We start from the raw sequence: 16565 nt of genomic DNA, 5'->3' as shown, positions 1-16565 counted from the left end.
TTCAATAATTTAATTAGTCTTAAATTGTTGCAATATGTAATTTTAAAACAACTCACCATCATACAGTTGTCACAATAAGAAGATTCAAAGGCTTCTACTAAATTGTAGTCCTCCAAAATAACTTTACTTATATAATACTTATCTGTAGTAAGAAATAAAATGCTCAATTAAGACAAGTGCATTGTTTGTTTGCTGCTAAGAGGAATAGTACTAAAATATCCTGTAACCTCCTTTTAAGGACAAATAGCCCTAAGTTCTTCTTTATTTAAAATGAGTTAATGGGAAAGCTAAAAGCAGCATTCCTAAAGGCAGCAACTAAATGTGGTATTAGTAACAATGGGATACTAAAAGGCTTTCGGAGCTAAGGGATGGAACAGAATAGAGGAATAATGTCCAAAGGCCTTAAATCTACAAGTTTCATAAGGGGGAAAAATCACATGGTGGTCAATATGTAATAAAAACAAATAGAAGATTACATTAAGACGAATCCCACTTACTGTATATACTTTTTATAAAATGTATCACATAATTTTTTAAAAAATATTGTATTTTCAATAATGAATAAGAAAAGCTTGCACAAGGTAATACTGGTTCGGAACTCTTAATTCTACTCTATATTATTTAATAAAACATCCTGACCTATCCTATATTGCTCAAAGGGAGCATTTCAATCACTAGAGTTCTGCAGAAGTGAAATGTTCTTTACAATAATTCATATATTTAATGTAAAAAATCCCAACGTTAAAAAGTTATTTATTTTTATTTTATTAAATTTGTTTGCTGCCCATCTTGCTGCTATGAGTAAAACAAATTTTGGTGGGCGGAGCTGGCATCACAACGATACAGCATTCGATCTTGGAGGTCTGAGATCACTGCCGATATCTTTGCTCCTGGACGGTCCTATCGGATCTAAACCGTCCCGAAGAGAAGGTGAAAGTAAAGAGCGCATCCTGTCAATCCCAGGGATATTGCAAAGTCCCTGGTAGATCCAGGAGAAGCTCTTTTTGCCAGCGGCAAAGAGGCAGCCATTAAAGCTGCTGAAGTTGGGACAGCTCCGATACGAAAGAGAACGGAAAGAGAGAGTGTGCCGGTTTGATGAGAACTTTTTCTTTATTTTAAGATTTGAAAGGACACCCTAAGGAAAAGAATCTGTAAAAGTTTTGACAGAAGTGATTAAGCGGCAATTTTAAACAGGAATGTCAAAGTAATATTTTTATTTTATTTTTCTCATTGCTGGATTTTTTACACACAATCTTATACTTTGAAACTGGACTGTTTTTTTCTCTTCTTTTATCTTTTTCTCCTTTTTGATTTTATAATATTTTAGGCTAGAGACTCCCTTTTAGTTATTTTTTTTAAATATATTTTTCTTTTTTTAATTAATTCTTATTATATTTTGCATGGAAAAGGGAGGGGGGGAGTGAAAGCAAAAGAAACTTTGTAACACTGCCAACTAGAGGCTTGGAAATATTCTATTTCTCTTTTGACCAGACAAAGCTGAGAAAGAACTGAGACTTCTTTTCAAGGACATTGCTATTTAATAAGATAGAGGGAAGAACATGGAAGAGTATTATTACAGGTGCTTTCTATCAACAGCTGGAGTCTGGTGTTGAAGCTTATAGGAAAAGAAAAGGTGGTAAGTCTCTGGAGAAAAGAGTTATAACAAGAGCCTTGGATAATTAAACAAAGTGCAGTGTGCTCTTTTTATTTTTTCTAAGCTGCGCTACCCCTCCTCATCAGTTTACTTTTTGTAATAGCTATTTGGATTTTTGGCTCTTTGGAACTTGTCTTTGTTTTTTTCCTTGTCTTCGGAAGCTGAATTTCTATGCTTGCTCTTTATTTTAAAGGAAAAGCTTTAGTATTAATGATTTTCTTCCTTTTCTTTTTAAGGGAGTAGTCTTTTTTTTTCTTTTTTTCCCTCCTCCTCCCTGGTATTTTTGTTTTTCCATCTATCTTCCATATTGGCTTTTTTTCTTTTTTTTTGTTTATTTTTCTGGCCTTATTTTTTTCTCTTATGCATCCTTTTATATTTGAGACCTGTTAATTGGATTAAGGTGTTGAAGAACCTGAAGAATTTTCCCTTTCTCTTTTTTAGCTTTTTATTTTTCACTTTTCCGCCTTTTTTAGGATTTTACAACTTTTTCTTTTTTGTGTGTGTTTATGGTCTTTTTCTTCATTTTTGAATTATTACTGTTATCTAACCAATCGATTGGATTAAGGTATACAAGAACCTGAGGAATTTTTTTTTCTTTTTTTATTATTATTACTATTTGGCTTCTTTTTTCCTACTATTTTTATTTGGAATTGCAATTGGTTACTTCGCAATTGGATTAAGGTCTAGAAGAACCTGAAGATTTTGAATTGCTCGAAATGAGTAGGAAATTAACAGTCCCTGGTTCTTCAACTTCTACTTCTTCCTCTCCACCATCTGGAGGACAACGTTCAATACAGATAATGTTACGGCAAGAAAAAGAACAAGAAAAAGTGACCCTGCAGATGATTATGCAAGGAATTCAAAATATTCAAACAAGAACAGAGAATATTGAAAAGAGAACAGAGAATATCGAACAAAGAACAGGGAAAACTGATGAAAAGGTGGAGAACATCCAACAAATGATGATGAAGTATGATGAGAGATTCCAAAATATTGAAGAAGATAAACAAAGAGACAAGAAGATTGGAGATATTGATAACAGATTAACTGTGGTTGAACAAGATAAAAGTAGTATGCTGAGATGGGAGATGGACAGATCAAAATTTTATCTTAGATTCCAAAACATAGAGGAAGAAAAGGGACAAAACCTAGCTGAGATAATGATAGAAATATTGGCTGAAGCTTTGGAAATAACTGAAGAGAAGATGATGGATGGAATAGATGAGGTCTATCGAGTCTTCACAAGATATGCAATGAGAAATAGCTTACCAAGAGAAGTTCATATCAGATTTACAAAAAAAGCCATTAAAACGCAAATATTGCAAGCGGCAAGAGAGAAAATATTGAAATAAAAAGAAAAGGAGATTGTGGTCTTGAAACAAGTACCCCAGAAGAGTGAGAGAGATGAGAAGAGAATACCGATTCCTGACCAAAATGCTACTTAAAAAAGAGGTGAATTATAGATGGCTGATTCCAGAAGGTTTAATGTTCACATGGCAAGAACAGAGATATAGAATTGACTCAATTGAGAAAGCTGAATCATTTTGTACAGAATTTTTTAGAGGGAAAGAGTAAGAGGCAGAAAAAGAAATTTCACTAATTGAATTCCAAGAGGACTGCCAAATGACGACTGAAAAAGAAGAAGGTACAGTAGGTGGAAAGGAGGAAGCCAAAGAACAACGCGAACCAAGATCTACGAGAGCTGTTAAACCTAACTACAAAATATAACCATGGAACAGAAAAAATTGATTACAATTAATATAAATGGACTTAACTCAGCTGTTAAAAGAAGGAAAACCTTCCATAAATTAGAGAAATTAAAATTTGATATAATCTGCCTACAAGAAGTGCATATTAAAAAGCAATATGAACAATTGTTGATACAGCCAAAATTAGGGAAAATATTTACTTCTTTGACACAATGCAAGAAAAGAGGAGTGGTTTTATACATTAAAGATATTATCCCAGCAAAATTGATTTATACTGACGACGACGGAAGAATACTACTGGTGGAAATAATGGACAATAATACGAAAACACTCCTGATTGCAATCTATCCCCGAATGACAATCAAGAAAATTTTTATAAAAAATTACATATGAAAATAACTGAACTGGACTATGCTAATATAGTTATGATGGGAGATTTTAATGGAACTGTAGACAATAAACTGGACTATACAGCACAGAAAACAATAAAGCAAAACAGAAAGACCCTCCCTAAATCTTTTTTTAAAATAGTAGATGAAATAAACTTAAAAGATACATGGAGAGAAAGAAATGCTAAAACTAAACAATACACCTTCTACTCAAATAGACACTTATCATGGTCCAGAATAGATATGATATGGATGTCAACAGAATTGTTAGCTAATATTCAAGAAATAAATATTGAAACAAGTACTTGGGCAGATCACAATCCAATGACAATTAAATGGAAAGGACAAAGAAGAAGATCTAGATGGACGTTAAATAATACTATATTAAAGGAAAAAGACTTCATACAGTGGATGGAGAAAGAACTAGTTTTTTTCTTTAGAGAAAACAAAAAAGAAGATACATCAATCCAGAACGTATGGGATACAATGAAGGCATATGCCAGAGGCTTGATAATAGACTATACAAGGAAAAGAAATACCATGAACAGATTAGCCTCTAAGGCATTAGAGGATGAGTATAAAGAACTTGAAAAAGAGTTACAGAAAATGCCACAGAAAAAGGACATTAAGTTAAAAATGGATATAACCAAACATAAAATGGGTCTAATAGAAAAAGAAGAACTAGCACAGAAAATCAGAGGTGCTAAACAGAACTACTTTGAAGATGCAAATAAACCAGGTAGATAGTTAGCATATAAATTGAGAAAGGAGAAAGAATCAAGAAAAATATTGCAATTTGACCAAGGCCAAGTTTGCTATGGTAGTAAAGAGAAGGAGGAAATCATATGACACTATTATGGGAAACTATACACACAAGAGAATATTGATGAGGAAAGAGTTAAACAGTATTTACAGAATGCTAATCTACCCCAGATACCAAAAGAGATTGATACAATGTTAGAAAGCAATGTAACGATAATTGAGTTAACTGAAGCACTCAAGAAGCAAAATAATGGAAAAGCACCAGGCCCAGATGGACTTCCGGCAGAATTTTGCAAAACATTACAAGAATCGTTGAACCTTCCATTGCTAGAAGTTATGAATGAAGTTATGTTAAAGAAGAGGATACCTAAATCATGGTCAGAAGCTTATATTACACTTATTCCAAAAGAGGAGGCCGATCCATTACAAATCAAGAACTATAGACCTATTTCCTTACTAAACACAGATTATAAAATTTTTGCTTCAATATTGGCAGAAAGACTTAAAAAATACTTAAACAATTTTATCCATCCTGATCAAAATGGATTTCTGCCAGAGACAAATTAAAGACAATATGAGAGTAATCTTGGACACTTTGGAATATTACAAGGCACATCCTGAAAAACAAATGGTTTTGATATTTTTAGATGCACAGAAGGCATTTGACAATGTGAATTGGCGATTCATGTTACTAGAGTTGGAACAGATGGGCTTTGGTAAAAAAATTATCCAAGCAATAGAAGCTATATATCATAACTAAATAGCAAAGGTAACAATAGAGGGAGAACTGACAGATCTATTGAAAATCCAGGTCACGAATAAGATCAAGTACTTGGGGATTTATTTGACAGCAAGATGCAGTACACTAAAAGAGAATAATTATATCAAACTTAAGCAGCAGATAGCGCTAGATCTGGCGAAATGTAAAAATTTACAACTGTCATTAATAGGGAGAATATCAACAATCAAGATGAATATATTACCCAGAATTTTATATTTGTTCCAAACAATTCCAGTTAGGCTTGGAAAAGATTACTTTGAAGATTTAAATAAAATTGTGTTGCAATATATATGGCAAGGTAAGAAAGCGAGAATAAAGTTAAAACTTTTGCAAGATGCTAGAATAAGAGGAGGATTTGGTTTGCTTAATTGGGAGTTGTACTATCAAGCTACAAATTTGATGTGGGTTAAGGAATGGATAACATTAAGAAATACTAGATTGTTGACATTAGAAGGACATGATCTGTTGTTGGGGTGGCATGCTTTTTTATGGTATAAAGGAACTAAAACACAGGGGTACTTTAGAAGACATTATATATGGGAGTCTCTGTGGTTAAACTGGGAGAAGATTAAAAGACAATGTTATTTGAAAATTCCAGCCTGGTTATCGACTATTGAAGCATTTTCTCATCCTATAATATACAAAAAAGAACAAACAATTAGATATGGTGAAATATTGAATGAAAAGGGTGAACTTAAATCTATGCAAAAATTAGAGGAACAAGGTATAAAGATGAATTGGTTTTCATATGCGTAAATACATTCAAGGTATGATAAAGATTCTAAAACAGAAGGTTTCTATGATAAACTGACTGATTTAGATAAGATTTTGACAGGTATTGATGAAAAGGTGATTAAAAAATTGTATAGATATTTATTAGAAATTAAACTAGAAGAAGAAAAAGTTAAAGAAACTATGATTGCTTGGGGGAAGAATTTTGAATATGGGATTGATCTAGAGAAATGGCAAAAAGTGTGGTCTCAAAATTATAAAATGACAATGTCAACAGCATATAAAGAAAATTTGTATAAGATGTTTTACAGGTGGCATTTCCCCCCGACAAGAATAGCAAGAATGTTCAAGAATAAATCCGAAAAATGTTGGAAATGTCATCCGACACCCGGCTCATATTACCATATGTGGTGGACATGTGCGGATGCTAAAAAATATTGGACTAAAATCCACACGTGGTTGGAAAAAATGACAAAAAAGCATACAGATTTGAAACCAGAGATATTTTTATTGGGAATTTTACCTGAAATATATAGTAAAGACTTGAAATACCTGATTGTAAATGTATTAACAGCGGCTAGGATTGTATTTGCTAAAAACTGGAAAAATGAGAAAATACCATAACAGAAGGAAATCATTAAGAAAATATTGGAATGTGCTGAAATGAGTAGATTGACATTTGAAATTAGAGAACAAGAGGATAAACAATTTTATAAAATTTGGGATCTATTCTATCAATGGTTAGACAATAAAACATAGTAATGAAATATGTAGATTCTTAGAAAATAATAAATATATAAAGATGTATTCTTTTCTTATTATAACTACAAAATGATTTTAGGATAGATTTGGGATGATAATATGAACCGTTATAAAACAAATTAAGTAAAATATGATTTTTTCGTAAAACATGAATGAATAAAAGTATAGTCAAATGATTGATTAATAATATTAATGTATTTAACATTTTATTGAAAGCACGAGAGTATATACAATGTAATTGTAATTGAAGACTACGAAATGGTAGCACAAAACAATTTGTAAACCAACCGGCACACTGTATGTCTATATATGGAAGATGGCTTGATGCTTTTATGTTTTGTTTGTTCATGTTTGTTTTAAAAATCAATAAAAAATCAATAAAAAATAAAGAAAAAAGTTATTTATTTTTATTTTATTAAATTTGTTTGCCAGCCATCTTGCTGCTGAGTAAAATGTAAAATATGTTTACTCTGCTCTGGTGGATTACAATAAGGGATTTAGATATCACCATGAATTAAATACGTTTTTGTTTGCTAATCCTCTGTACACAATAATTCAAAATAATTATAGATTCCAGCATCTATTGCATACTGATCTAACCAAATTTAACAATGCAATATTTTTTTCATTTTGATTTTTTTTAATTGTTTCAACTGAAGAAAGAGCAGAAATATTAAAGAATCCTATTACATTAATAATAATTGCAACTTCATTCGGCATAAACTAAGACTGGATCCAAATGCTTAATGCTTAAGCATTGTATGAATTTTTTTAGTTTTTAACTGAAGAAAGATAAGAGCTTGTTTTCCCCACTAATATTTTCATTATTATTACATTATTACTGTTGTAAAACTGCAGTAGCATGTTATGTTTATTTGATTGTAATAGTAGACACTAAATGAATCAGTAAGAGAAGCAAGAGGATATGGAGTTAGATCCAGAATTCTGTTGACAAGTGGGTGACAGAAATGACATTTTCTGAGTATTTCCAAAGGTTTCTCCTCAAGGGCAGCTGCATAATGAGATATGATGTGGCACAGAGAGCTTAAGAGAAAATTATATTTCCTTATTCCTCTCTCAGGACAAACTTTTGGAATGACTTAACATCTATCAAAGACAGCTGTATTGCTAGGGTGTCAAACTTGTGTCATCATGGCAGTGTCTGTGACATATCATGGCTTTCCCCCCCTTTGCTAAACCAGGTGTGGGCCTGGCCAACACGTGACGCATCCAGGCCACGGGCCCCAAGTTTTACAGCTCTGCTGTAATGGAACTCTGAATGTAAGCCATAAAATATAAGACAAGATTTGCATTAAGGACCAGCTATTTATTTCAGCTTAAGACTACAAAATCCTCTTTCTTTCATAGAAAAAAAAATGCTTCCTAAACAGATTATAGAAAATTTAAACCATGTGTATACTTACACGCAGAAAAGAACAGTTTGAGGATAGACCAACAACAATAATCTGCAAGTTTCCTTAATTTCTGTAAAATGCCAATGTGATCCGCATATTTCATCCACTCTAAAACTTCAGAAGTTCTAATAATTCCCTATTTTAATTAAGGAAAATATCAGTATTATTTTAATTATCTTCATAATTATATTTAGTGTAATTAAATTTGAGCAAATTTCACAAATGTGTTCCTCAATAACCTTGTCTGCTACAGAAAACAATTCACATTTAATATATTACATCTAAGTAAACAGTTGTTAAACAACTGGTTCAGAAGATCATGAATACATTAGTTTACTGATTGTATCAATATAAGCAACATGTTAAAAATAATAAACCTAAATTATAGTTGCTACCACACATACTGTAATACTAGCAAACCACAGAAATCAGCATGTCCTATGCAACCACTTTTGCAAGTCATGAATAGCAATATGTTTTCTAATATACTTTTCACTAGAATATGAAAGGAATTCCTTTATTAATACACCACAGTAGACTTAGCAAAATCTTAAACAATACTTCCTGCACCAAGTATGGGTGGGCAACCTGCATTCCCCAAATCAGTTCCCTTCAAGACATAATTACCACACAACAGAGGGCTCATCCTGAGGGTGTTCACATCATTGCTGGGGATTTCAACAGAGGATGCCTAAAAACTATGCTCCCCAAACTTTACCAACATGTTAAGTGCCCAACCAGGGGAAAAAAGCACACTTGATTATGTGTATTCAAATATTAAGCATGCTTATAGAGCAAAACCTCTTCCCCACTTAGGACAATCAGACCATTTCACCCTGCTTTTACTACCAGCCTATACCCCGTTTAGGAAAAGAACAAAAACCTAGCAGTCAAACTATTAGATGCTTGCCCGAAAATGCCCTCTCCCAGCTTCAAGACTGTTTTGCCCGCACAGATTGGAGCATCTTCAAACAACATGACTTCAAGTTATACACAGAGACTGTGCTTTTCTACATGAAGACCTGTGTAGAAAATGTCACTGTGGACAAACGCATACGGACCTTTCCAAACATGAAACCCTGGATGATCAGCAAAGTCCAGACTTTGATCAGGACCCGTGACCTGGCTTTCAGAGCAGGTGACACCTCACAGTACAACACTGCCAGAGCTGAGCTGAGAAGGGGCATCAAACATGCTAAGGAGATGTATAGGAGGAAGATCAAGGGCTACTTTACTGAGAGTGACCCACGACAAATGTGGAGGGGGATACAGGCCCTGACCAACTATAAAGGCCAGGGCCCAACAAACAGCGAGAGCAGTAGCACTCTGGTAGAGGAGCTAAACAGCTTTTTCGCACGCTTTGAGACCACCAAGAAGACCACCATACTGCCTCACAAGGACCACGACGCTGCACCTCTTTCTCTTCAGGTGCATGAAGTGAGAAAAATACTGAGAGCAATAAATCCCAGGAAAGCTGCTGGACCTGATGGCATTCCTGGTGCAGTAATTAAAGCGTGTGCTGACCAGTTGGCAGAAATACTTACAGAGCTGTTCAATCTATCTTTAACACATGCCATCATCCCACAATGCCTGAAGGCTGCAACCATCATCCCCGTTCCCCAAAAAACAAATATAAACACTCTCAATGACTATAGGCCCATAGCGTTAACAAGCTCCATTATGAAGGTGTTTGAGTGATTAGTTTCACAGCACATCAGAGACTGCCTCCCGCCCTCCTTCAATCAACATCAGTTTGCTTATAGAGCAAACCTATCTACAGAGGACGCTGTGGCCATCACACTTCATAGAGCACTCAGTCATCTGGAGAACAAACAGACCTATGTGAGGATGCTTTTTGTAGACTACAGCTCTGTGTTTAACACTATCATCCCAGATATACTAGTAACCGAACTGTATAATCTGCAGGTCCCCACTCCTACATGCTCCTGAATTAAGAACTTTTTGACAGACCACAGTCTGTTAGACTTGGCCCCCACCTTTCTTCCACTATTACACTCAGTACTGGTTCCCCCCAGCGTTGTGTCTTGAGCCCCCTGCTATATGCCTTGTACACCTTTGACTGCTCACCAAGCTACGCAACAAACACCATCATAAAGTTTGCGGATGACACGACCGTGATTGGTCTCATCTCCGGAGAGGATGAGATGGCATATAGGGTGGAAGTAGAGAACCTGTTTATCTGGTGTTCACAGAACAACCTGTCACTGAACGTCCATAAAGCCAAAGAACTGATTATTGACTTCAGGAGACATGGACAGGACCACGCCCCACTCATCATCAACGGAGAACGAGTGGAAACTGTCCCTATGATCAGATTCCTTGGCATCCATATTTCAGCTGATATCTCTTGGTCCCCTAATACCAAGGCCATAGTGAAGAAGGCTCAGCAGCAGCTGCACTTCCTGCGGGTTCTCAGGAAGAACAATCTGGATAAGAAGCTCTTGCTGGCTTTCTATAAAGCCTCTGTGGAGAGCACTCTGATATATTGTCTGGGTGTGTGGTATGCAGGCGCCACAGCTGAGGACAGGAAAACTGTACAGAGGGTGATAAACACAGCTCAAAAGATCATTGGTTGCCCTCTGCCCTCCCTGGAAGACTTAGCCAGGTCCCGCTGCCAAAGCAGAATCAAGGCCATTATAGAAGACCCCTCACACCCTGGCAATTATCTTTTTGACCTGCTGCCGTCTGGATGGCGTTTTAGGTCAATAAAATCCCACACCACTAGACTAACAAATAGTTTCTTTCCCTGGGCCATCCGAACCGCAAATAAACACGAAGTCACTACCTCATTAAGATGTGAAAAGATGTGAAACCTCAATAGCCCATTCAGATGTATAATAAGATATTACAGTACAATCCATCTCTTGTGTATTATACTCGGCTAAGCTTTACAGTCAGTGCTGGATGTATATTTTGTGTATATTTGTAGATATTGTACTCTCAAACTGCAAATGGAGACGTGGGTACTCTATTTTTCTTATCTTCATTTTTAAGTGCTTTGGTTTTATTGTATTGTGAACAGTTGCTGGGGTGCATCCACAGTTTCGTTGTATTTGTACAATGACAATAAAATTCTTCCAATTCTAATTCTAATTTTTCAATTACTTTATTTTATTTATATCCTGTCTTTATTATTTTTTACAATTCAAGGCAGCAAATATATCCAAGACACCTTCCTCCTCCTCCTATCCTTACAAAACAACCCTGTGGGATGAGTTCAGATGAGAGAAAAGTGACTGGCCCCAAGTCATCCAGCTGGTTTTCTTAATCTGGTGCTCTCTTACTTTCTAGCCTGGTCTTAACCACTAGACCAAACTGGTTTTCTCTTTAACATCTGTGGCAAAGTAGTGAAACATGTAAGTTAATTTATATGACTATTTATGTAATCTTTTATATTGATTCATGTACAACTTAATAAACTACAGCAAAAAGCATTGATTTATATGTAACTTTTAGCATGAGTATAAAATGTTAAAATAGCTGAAGCGAAACACACAAATAACAGTAAGATTTCAATGGAAAAAAAAAACTGGGTAAGAATATCAACCTGAGGAAGTGCTTCTGATTATTATGAACAAATGATAAGAACATCAAAAGAAAGCTGCACAAAAATGATAATAAAGATACTATTCTCACAACAAGGCTGGTTTCTCAACAAAAATTCCGTTTTGGATTTATGCAAGGCCTACTGAAATGAACAGAAAGTTCCTGGCCATTTATTGATAAGAAAACAGGAGCATGAAGTCTCTAAGAGATTGGCTCTTTGTAAGCGAAAGTGAAAGTCTGTTCACTATGTACCACAGTAAATGATCATACGGGAGTACAGCTTCTATGCCAGAGATATAGCACAGCCTATAAATTAATAAGAACTGTTACGTGTTAAACTATTTTTCTACAACAATTATACATGTGCATTATAAGTGTACAAAAAAACTGTATTTCTGTCTATCAAATTCATTATGACAAATAAAGCATATGATTATTCTGGACTTTTAGATTTGAAATATGCATTTTAAATCATGATTAAGTCAGTGCTGTGAAAAGTCCCTTATTGGGAAGAAAAGAGACATAAAATTTTAACAAATCAGAGTTTACCTGAATAAATAATTCAAACCAAACTTACCTTCTCTAAATCAGTTTCAGTTGTCAATATTCCACTGATGAAAAGTTGATCATCCTGGAAGTAAGAGATGAAAAGGCTTGTCAGCAACAGCTATCATATGCTTTCTTTCTGTTATAATGCCTGTTTATGTTACAAAGCAGGAATGCACAGTATTTAAGCTTGCAGAGCACATAGATAACTCCAGTGACACGATTATTTTACATACCACAAACTCAGAAATACTAAAATACAACTCTCACTTTTATTTTTTTGATTCAATAATTTTTGAATCTTTTAATTTTTCAAAATAAAGTCAATGGAATATATTTTAGAGACCTAAGAGTTTCAAATATGCAAAAGTCCAGAATAATTGTATGATTTATCACTACAAAGTTAGAGCAATCACATGAAGTTTTTTTTAACTTCCACTGAACTTAGAAGTCCTAAGAAAGACAATGATAATTGATAATTCTCTGAAATACACTATTCTTTAAGAAATATGCAGCCACTTTTTATGCTATTCCTGTATTAATGTAGATAAATGTAGTATTAACATTTTGGACACCTTAAAAAATTTAAAAAATTACTTACTGCAAATTTTTTTACTAGTTCAGTAATGTCTTCTAAAATCTCAATTTGACAGAGTTTCTCCATATTTAGCTCATCAAATTGGCAGCTGTTAAAAGTAGAAAAAAGATGTTAAAATCCATTATGCATTATTATTTATGAAATTCTATACCCTTGGAAATATATAATTTTCTTTTTTAAAAAGGACATTGCAACGTATCTGATTTGTTCTATATTAGTATTTGTCTGAAAGCACAGGATTTCCCCATTCATTCAATAAGTCAAAAGCTGCAATCAATCAATGGAGGCAATCCTCAGCATACCTGCTATGAAAGAATTGCATTCTGGGACTTAATGCATAATATCTTTAGGATTAGTGCTTCAAGCCACTGAAGTTGGTTTCTTACACAATTACTCGTCAATGTCACTCTGAATAACTTGCTCCAATATATTTCTTGTCACTTTATTTCACAATCTGTTAACTGTTTTTCATAAGATTTGTAAAACATATATAGGTTTTCTATGTTCAAACTTTTAAAAATACAATGGACAGAATGCAAATAAATATTTGTTTACCTGGGATCACGGCATTTCTTACTGGGATCACAATGAGGTACAAATAAAAGTGGTCTAAATGTGCAAATTTTAATTATGTCACAGTATTTCTGCAGTTGAAAAACAGGTTTGCTGCACCACATTTTGCAGATATCACCTATGGCATAAAATTGGGGAAAAGGGGGGGGGGGAGAGAAAGACAAAATCAAAAACGAAGTTCTAGTAATCCTCCAAACCCAAGGATCTAACCAGTGGGTGTCAAATATTTTGCTAACTTGTCTTTGTACAACAAGATAACAAGGACTATTAAACAAAACCCAGATAAGAAAACAAGAGAACAAAAAAGGCATTATCACTTTAAGTACCTGGTTCATGTTTCTTTGAAGAATACTCATGAACTGTTCCACGCATCTAGAAATAATGACATGTTATAAGTACCATTCTAAAAGTGTGAAGCAAAATGAAAAAAGCCCTGAGTTAAACAGTAGTGTTAATTTAAAAGTAGTTGTTGAATGTTCTTCAACCAATACCAAAACAAATATAAAACTGTTCTCTCTTTGCAAACCATCCCCATACCCACTTGGGTATCAAGGCAGACTAACAAATTATCAGCATGCTGAAAAGCAGATTTAACATTGCATAAACCAGCTAATCTTTTTATTCTTTTCTGGAGAAAGTTTTTTTTTAATGATATTCCTCCTAGAAACAGGAAAAATAATAAACTTCTTGTCCAAAACAACTTTTGGTAAACACTAATAAGAAAATGCTAATATAAAAAACACTTTCTGAAGTATGCTATACTGCCCAGTGCTGGTCTTCCAATTAACTCATAATGAAGCTTGCTTAGGTTTGCATCAAGACAAGTTCAGTTATATGCTGCCACTGGCTGAGAAAGCATTACCAATAGTCTAGTGTTCAAAATATACTTAAAATCCTGGTTGTATAATTCACATCTGTGATGCCAAACTTTTATCCGAATATCTGTGCAGAGATTCAAATAAAACACATAACTGAAATACACTATATAACAATAGTACTTATTACTTATTTACAGCTTCACCGTGTTTTACAGCTCTCTCTAAGCAATTTAGAGTCAGCATATTGTCCCCAACGATCTGGGTCCTTATTTTACTGACTTCTGAAGGATAGATGACTGAGTTAACCTTGAACTGGTGAGACTCGAATTGCAAAACGGCTGACAGTTGGCTGTCAGCAAAATTAGCCTGCAATATTGCAATTTAATCACTGTGCCACCACGCCTCTTAACAGAAATTTCAACCAATAATACATGCACACAGATGTTATTTTTCATTAAGTACTTACCAATTCACAGCATGGCCTGATGTAAGGACTATAAAGTGAGATGTACCTGATCTCTTCAAAAGTAGGATTTTCCATACTGCATGACCTTTAAAATGTAACAAGTCATTTAGAAAAATTGATTTAACAAAAATGCTAATTATCCATAAACATTTTAGTGAATTTTTGTCAAAAGAAAAATAATTCATTGAAAAACAAAATTGAAAACATTGTTTTAATAACTTATACAATAAATAAAATTAAAACAATTTAATTACAACAATTCTAGATTATCAGACATTTATCCAAATCTGTACTTTCCTCGTACAGTATATGACATACAAAAAATCCTATTGGTTAGGTAGTTGTAAAAATTGACAATTTTATGAAGGGAAATGAAGGGAAGAATCATCCTGCTAGATCAGGAGAAGGACCATTTTATTCCAGTGTTTTGCTTCTCACAGTGACCAGATGCTATGTAATACTTGGGTGCAAGAAACAATTACATTCTCTTTTCTCTGCAATTGATATTTGGAAACTTGCTTCCTTCAACCTAAAAATAACAGTGAATTTGCAAGCATTTGAAATATATATTGTCTATGAATATATTCAATATACTTTTAAAATGATACAAATAAACAGCCATCAGTACATTTTGTGGTGATAAATTTAACAAATTAAATCTGTACAAAGAATTGCAATCTTTCATCTTTTCCTAATCTTTTTCCAACCAGTACTGTTGAATGACTCCTAATCCTAATGCCCTAAGGAGGATTATTTTTCCTTTTAGACTTTCTCCTTGCTTTGTGTATTCTCAATTGTCTTCTCTCAATCACACGTTTCTAACCTGCAGACTTTACACACATTCTCCTATGGAAGCAGTCTGAGCCTTTTTTTCAATTGTAATGTCAACAACTATACACAGTACTTCAAATGCTGCATATTTGTGAAATAACACTATAAGGTCAATGCTTTTACTTTCAATTTCATTTGCCATTTCGTTGACTGATTGGCTAGGTTTGAAAGCTATTTCCAGTGTTTTTCAAAATCATGTTCCCAAAAATACCCTGAAAAAATTGGTACAATTTTTACCCTTGGCCATTGCTTACCCATAAATTGATTTCATCTATGAGCAAGTTAAAAAGCACTAGACGTTACACACAATCTTGCTGGATTCCTCTTACCGAATTCCTCTTATTCCTTGAATCATAATTGGGGCCACTGAGAACACTATCAGGTCATCGAAGGGAAGCTGGGAGCTCAAAAAGGCAGCTTACTTGGTTGCTGGTCCAGGAGGAATCCTTTGGCGGTCGCTACAGATAGTATCAGCGGAGAATGCCAGAGGGAAGAACAAAAGTGGCTGCCCTTAAAAAATACGGAGCCTTCCCACGTCTTAGATGAGCTGCATCACAGCATCCATCAGTACAGGAGTTTGCAATAACTGCAGTCCAACGCATTAGGAAAACGCCAGGCTGCCTACAGCGATTGCGAGCCAGAATTTGTACACCAAATAAGCAGATAAGAAAACACTTTTTAATGTACTGCCTGGAGGCGGGTCGCGGGCGAAGGGAGCCTCCTGAGATTCGTGGCCCAGGAGCTCAGTCGCGGAGAAGGCTGAACCACCGCGAAGTTTAATCAATGCACAGAGCTTTTCTCTCACCGGGGCGATGGGCGAGCTTCTTCTCCACACCTTCTCGCTTCTTTCCCCGAAAGGAACAATCACCGCCTCACCACGTCACCACCATCCAACACGCTTCCGACTTACTCTGCCTCCTCATTGGTCATAGACCTTTGCTTTCAAAACGGGACGATAAACT

At 34.7% G+C, this 16565-nt stretch overlaps 1 protein-coding gene across 4 annotated transcripts in view; it reads right to left on the bottom strand.

Annotated features, from left to right (window-relative positions):
* TTC3 (tetratricopeptide repeat domain 3) overlaps positions 1 to 16552 on the bottom strand; it is a 74947-nt gene extending 58395 nt beyond the window's left edge. For 2 of the 4 annotated variants that reach the window (XM_026700519.2, XM_087937632.1), the window contains exons 1-8: positions 15933 to 16472; positions 14773 to 14857; positions 13815 to 13860; positions 13471 to 13606; positions 12919 to 13003; positions 12349 to 12402; positions 8214 to 8340; positions 57 to 142 (exon numbers count right to left, since the gene is read on the bottom strand). In XM_026700519.2, coding sequence (XP_026556304.1) covers positions 57 to 142; positions 8214 to 8340; positions 12349 to 12402; positions 12919 to 13003; positions 13471 to 13606; positions 13815 to 13860; positions 14773 to 14857; positions 15933 to 15958 — 645 coding nt within the window. In that variant the 5' untranslated portion in view covers positions 15959 to 16472. Of the gene's footprint in view, positions 1 to 56; positions 143 to 8213; positions 8341 to 12348; positions 12403 to 12918; positions 13004 to 13470; positions 13607 to 13814; positions 13861 to 14772; positions 14858 to 15857; positions 15877 to 15932 lie in introns of those variants that run through there. The other 2 variants (XM_087937631.1, XM_087937630.1) reach the window with 2 other exon arrangements.
* Positions 16553 to 16565: the final 13 nt, after the last annotated feature.

This window comes from Pseudonaja textilis, chromosome 7, assembly GCF_049901715.1.
Source record: "Pseudonaja textilis isolate UNSWEBS1 chromosome 7, rPseTex1.2, whole genome shotgun sequence".
NCBI lineage: Eukaryota > Metazoa > Chordata > Lepidosauria > Squamata > Elapidae > Pseudonaja > Pseudonaja textilis.
This window is presented reverse-complemented; position numbering and strand designations above follow the sequence as displayed.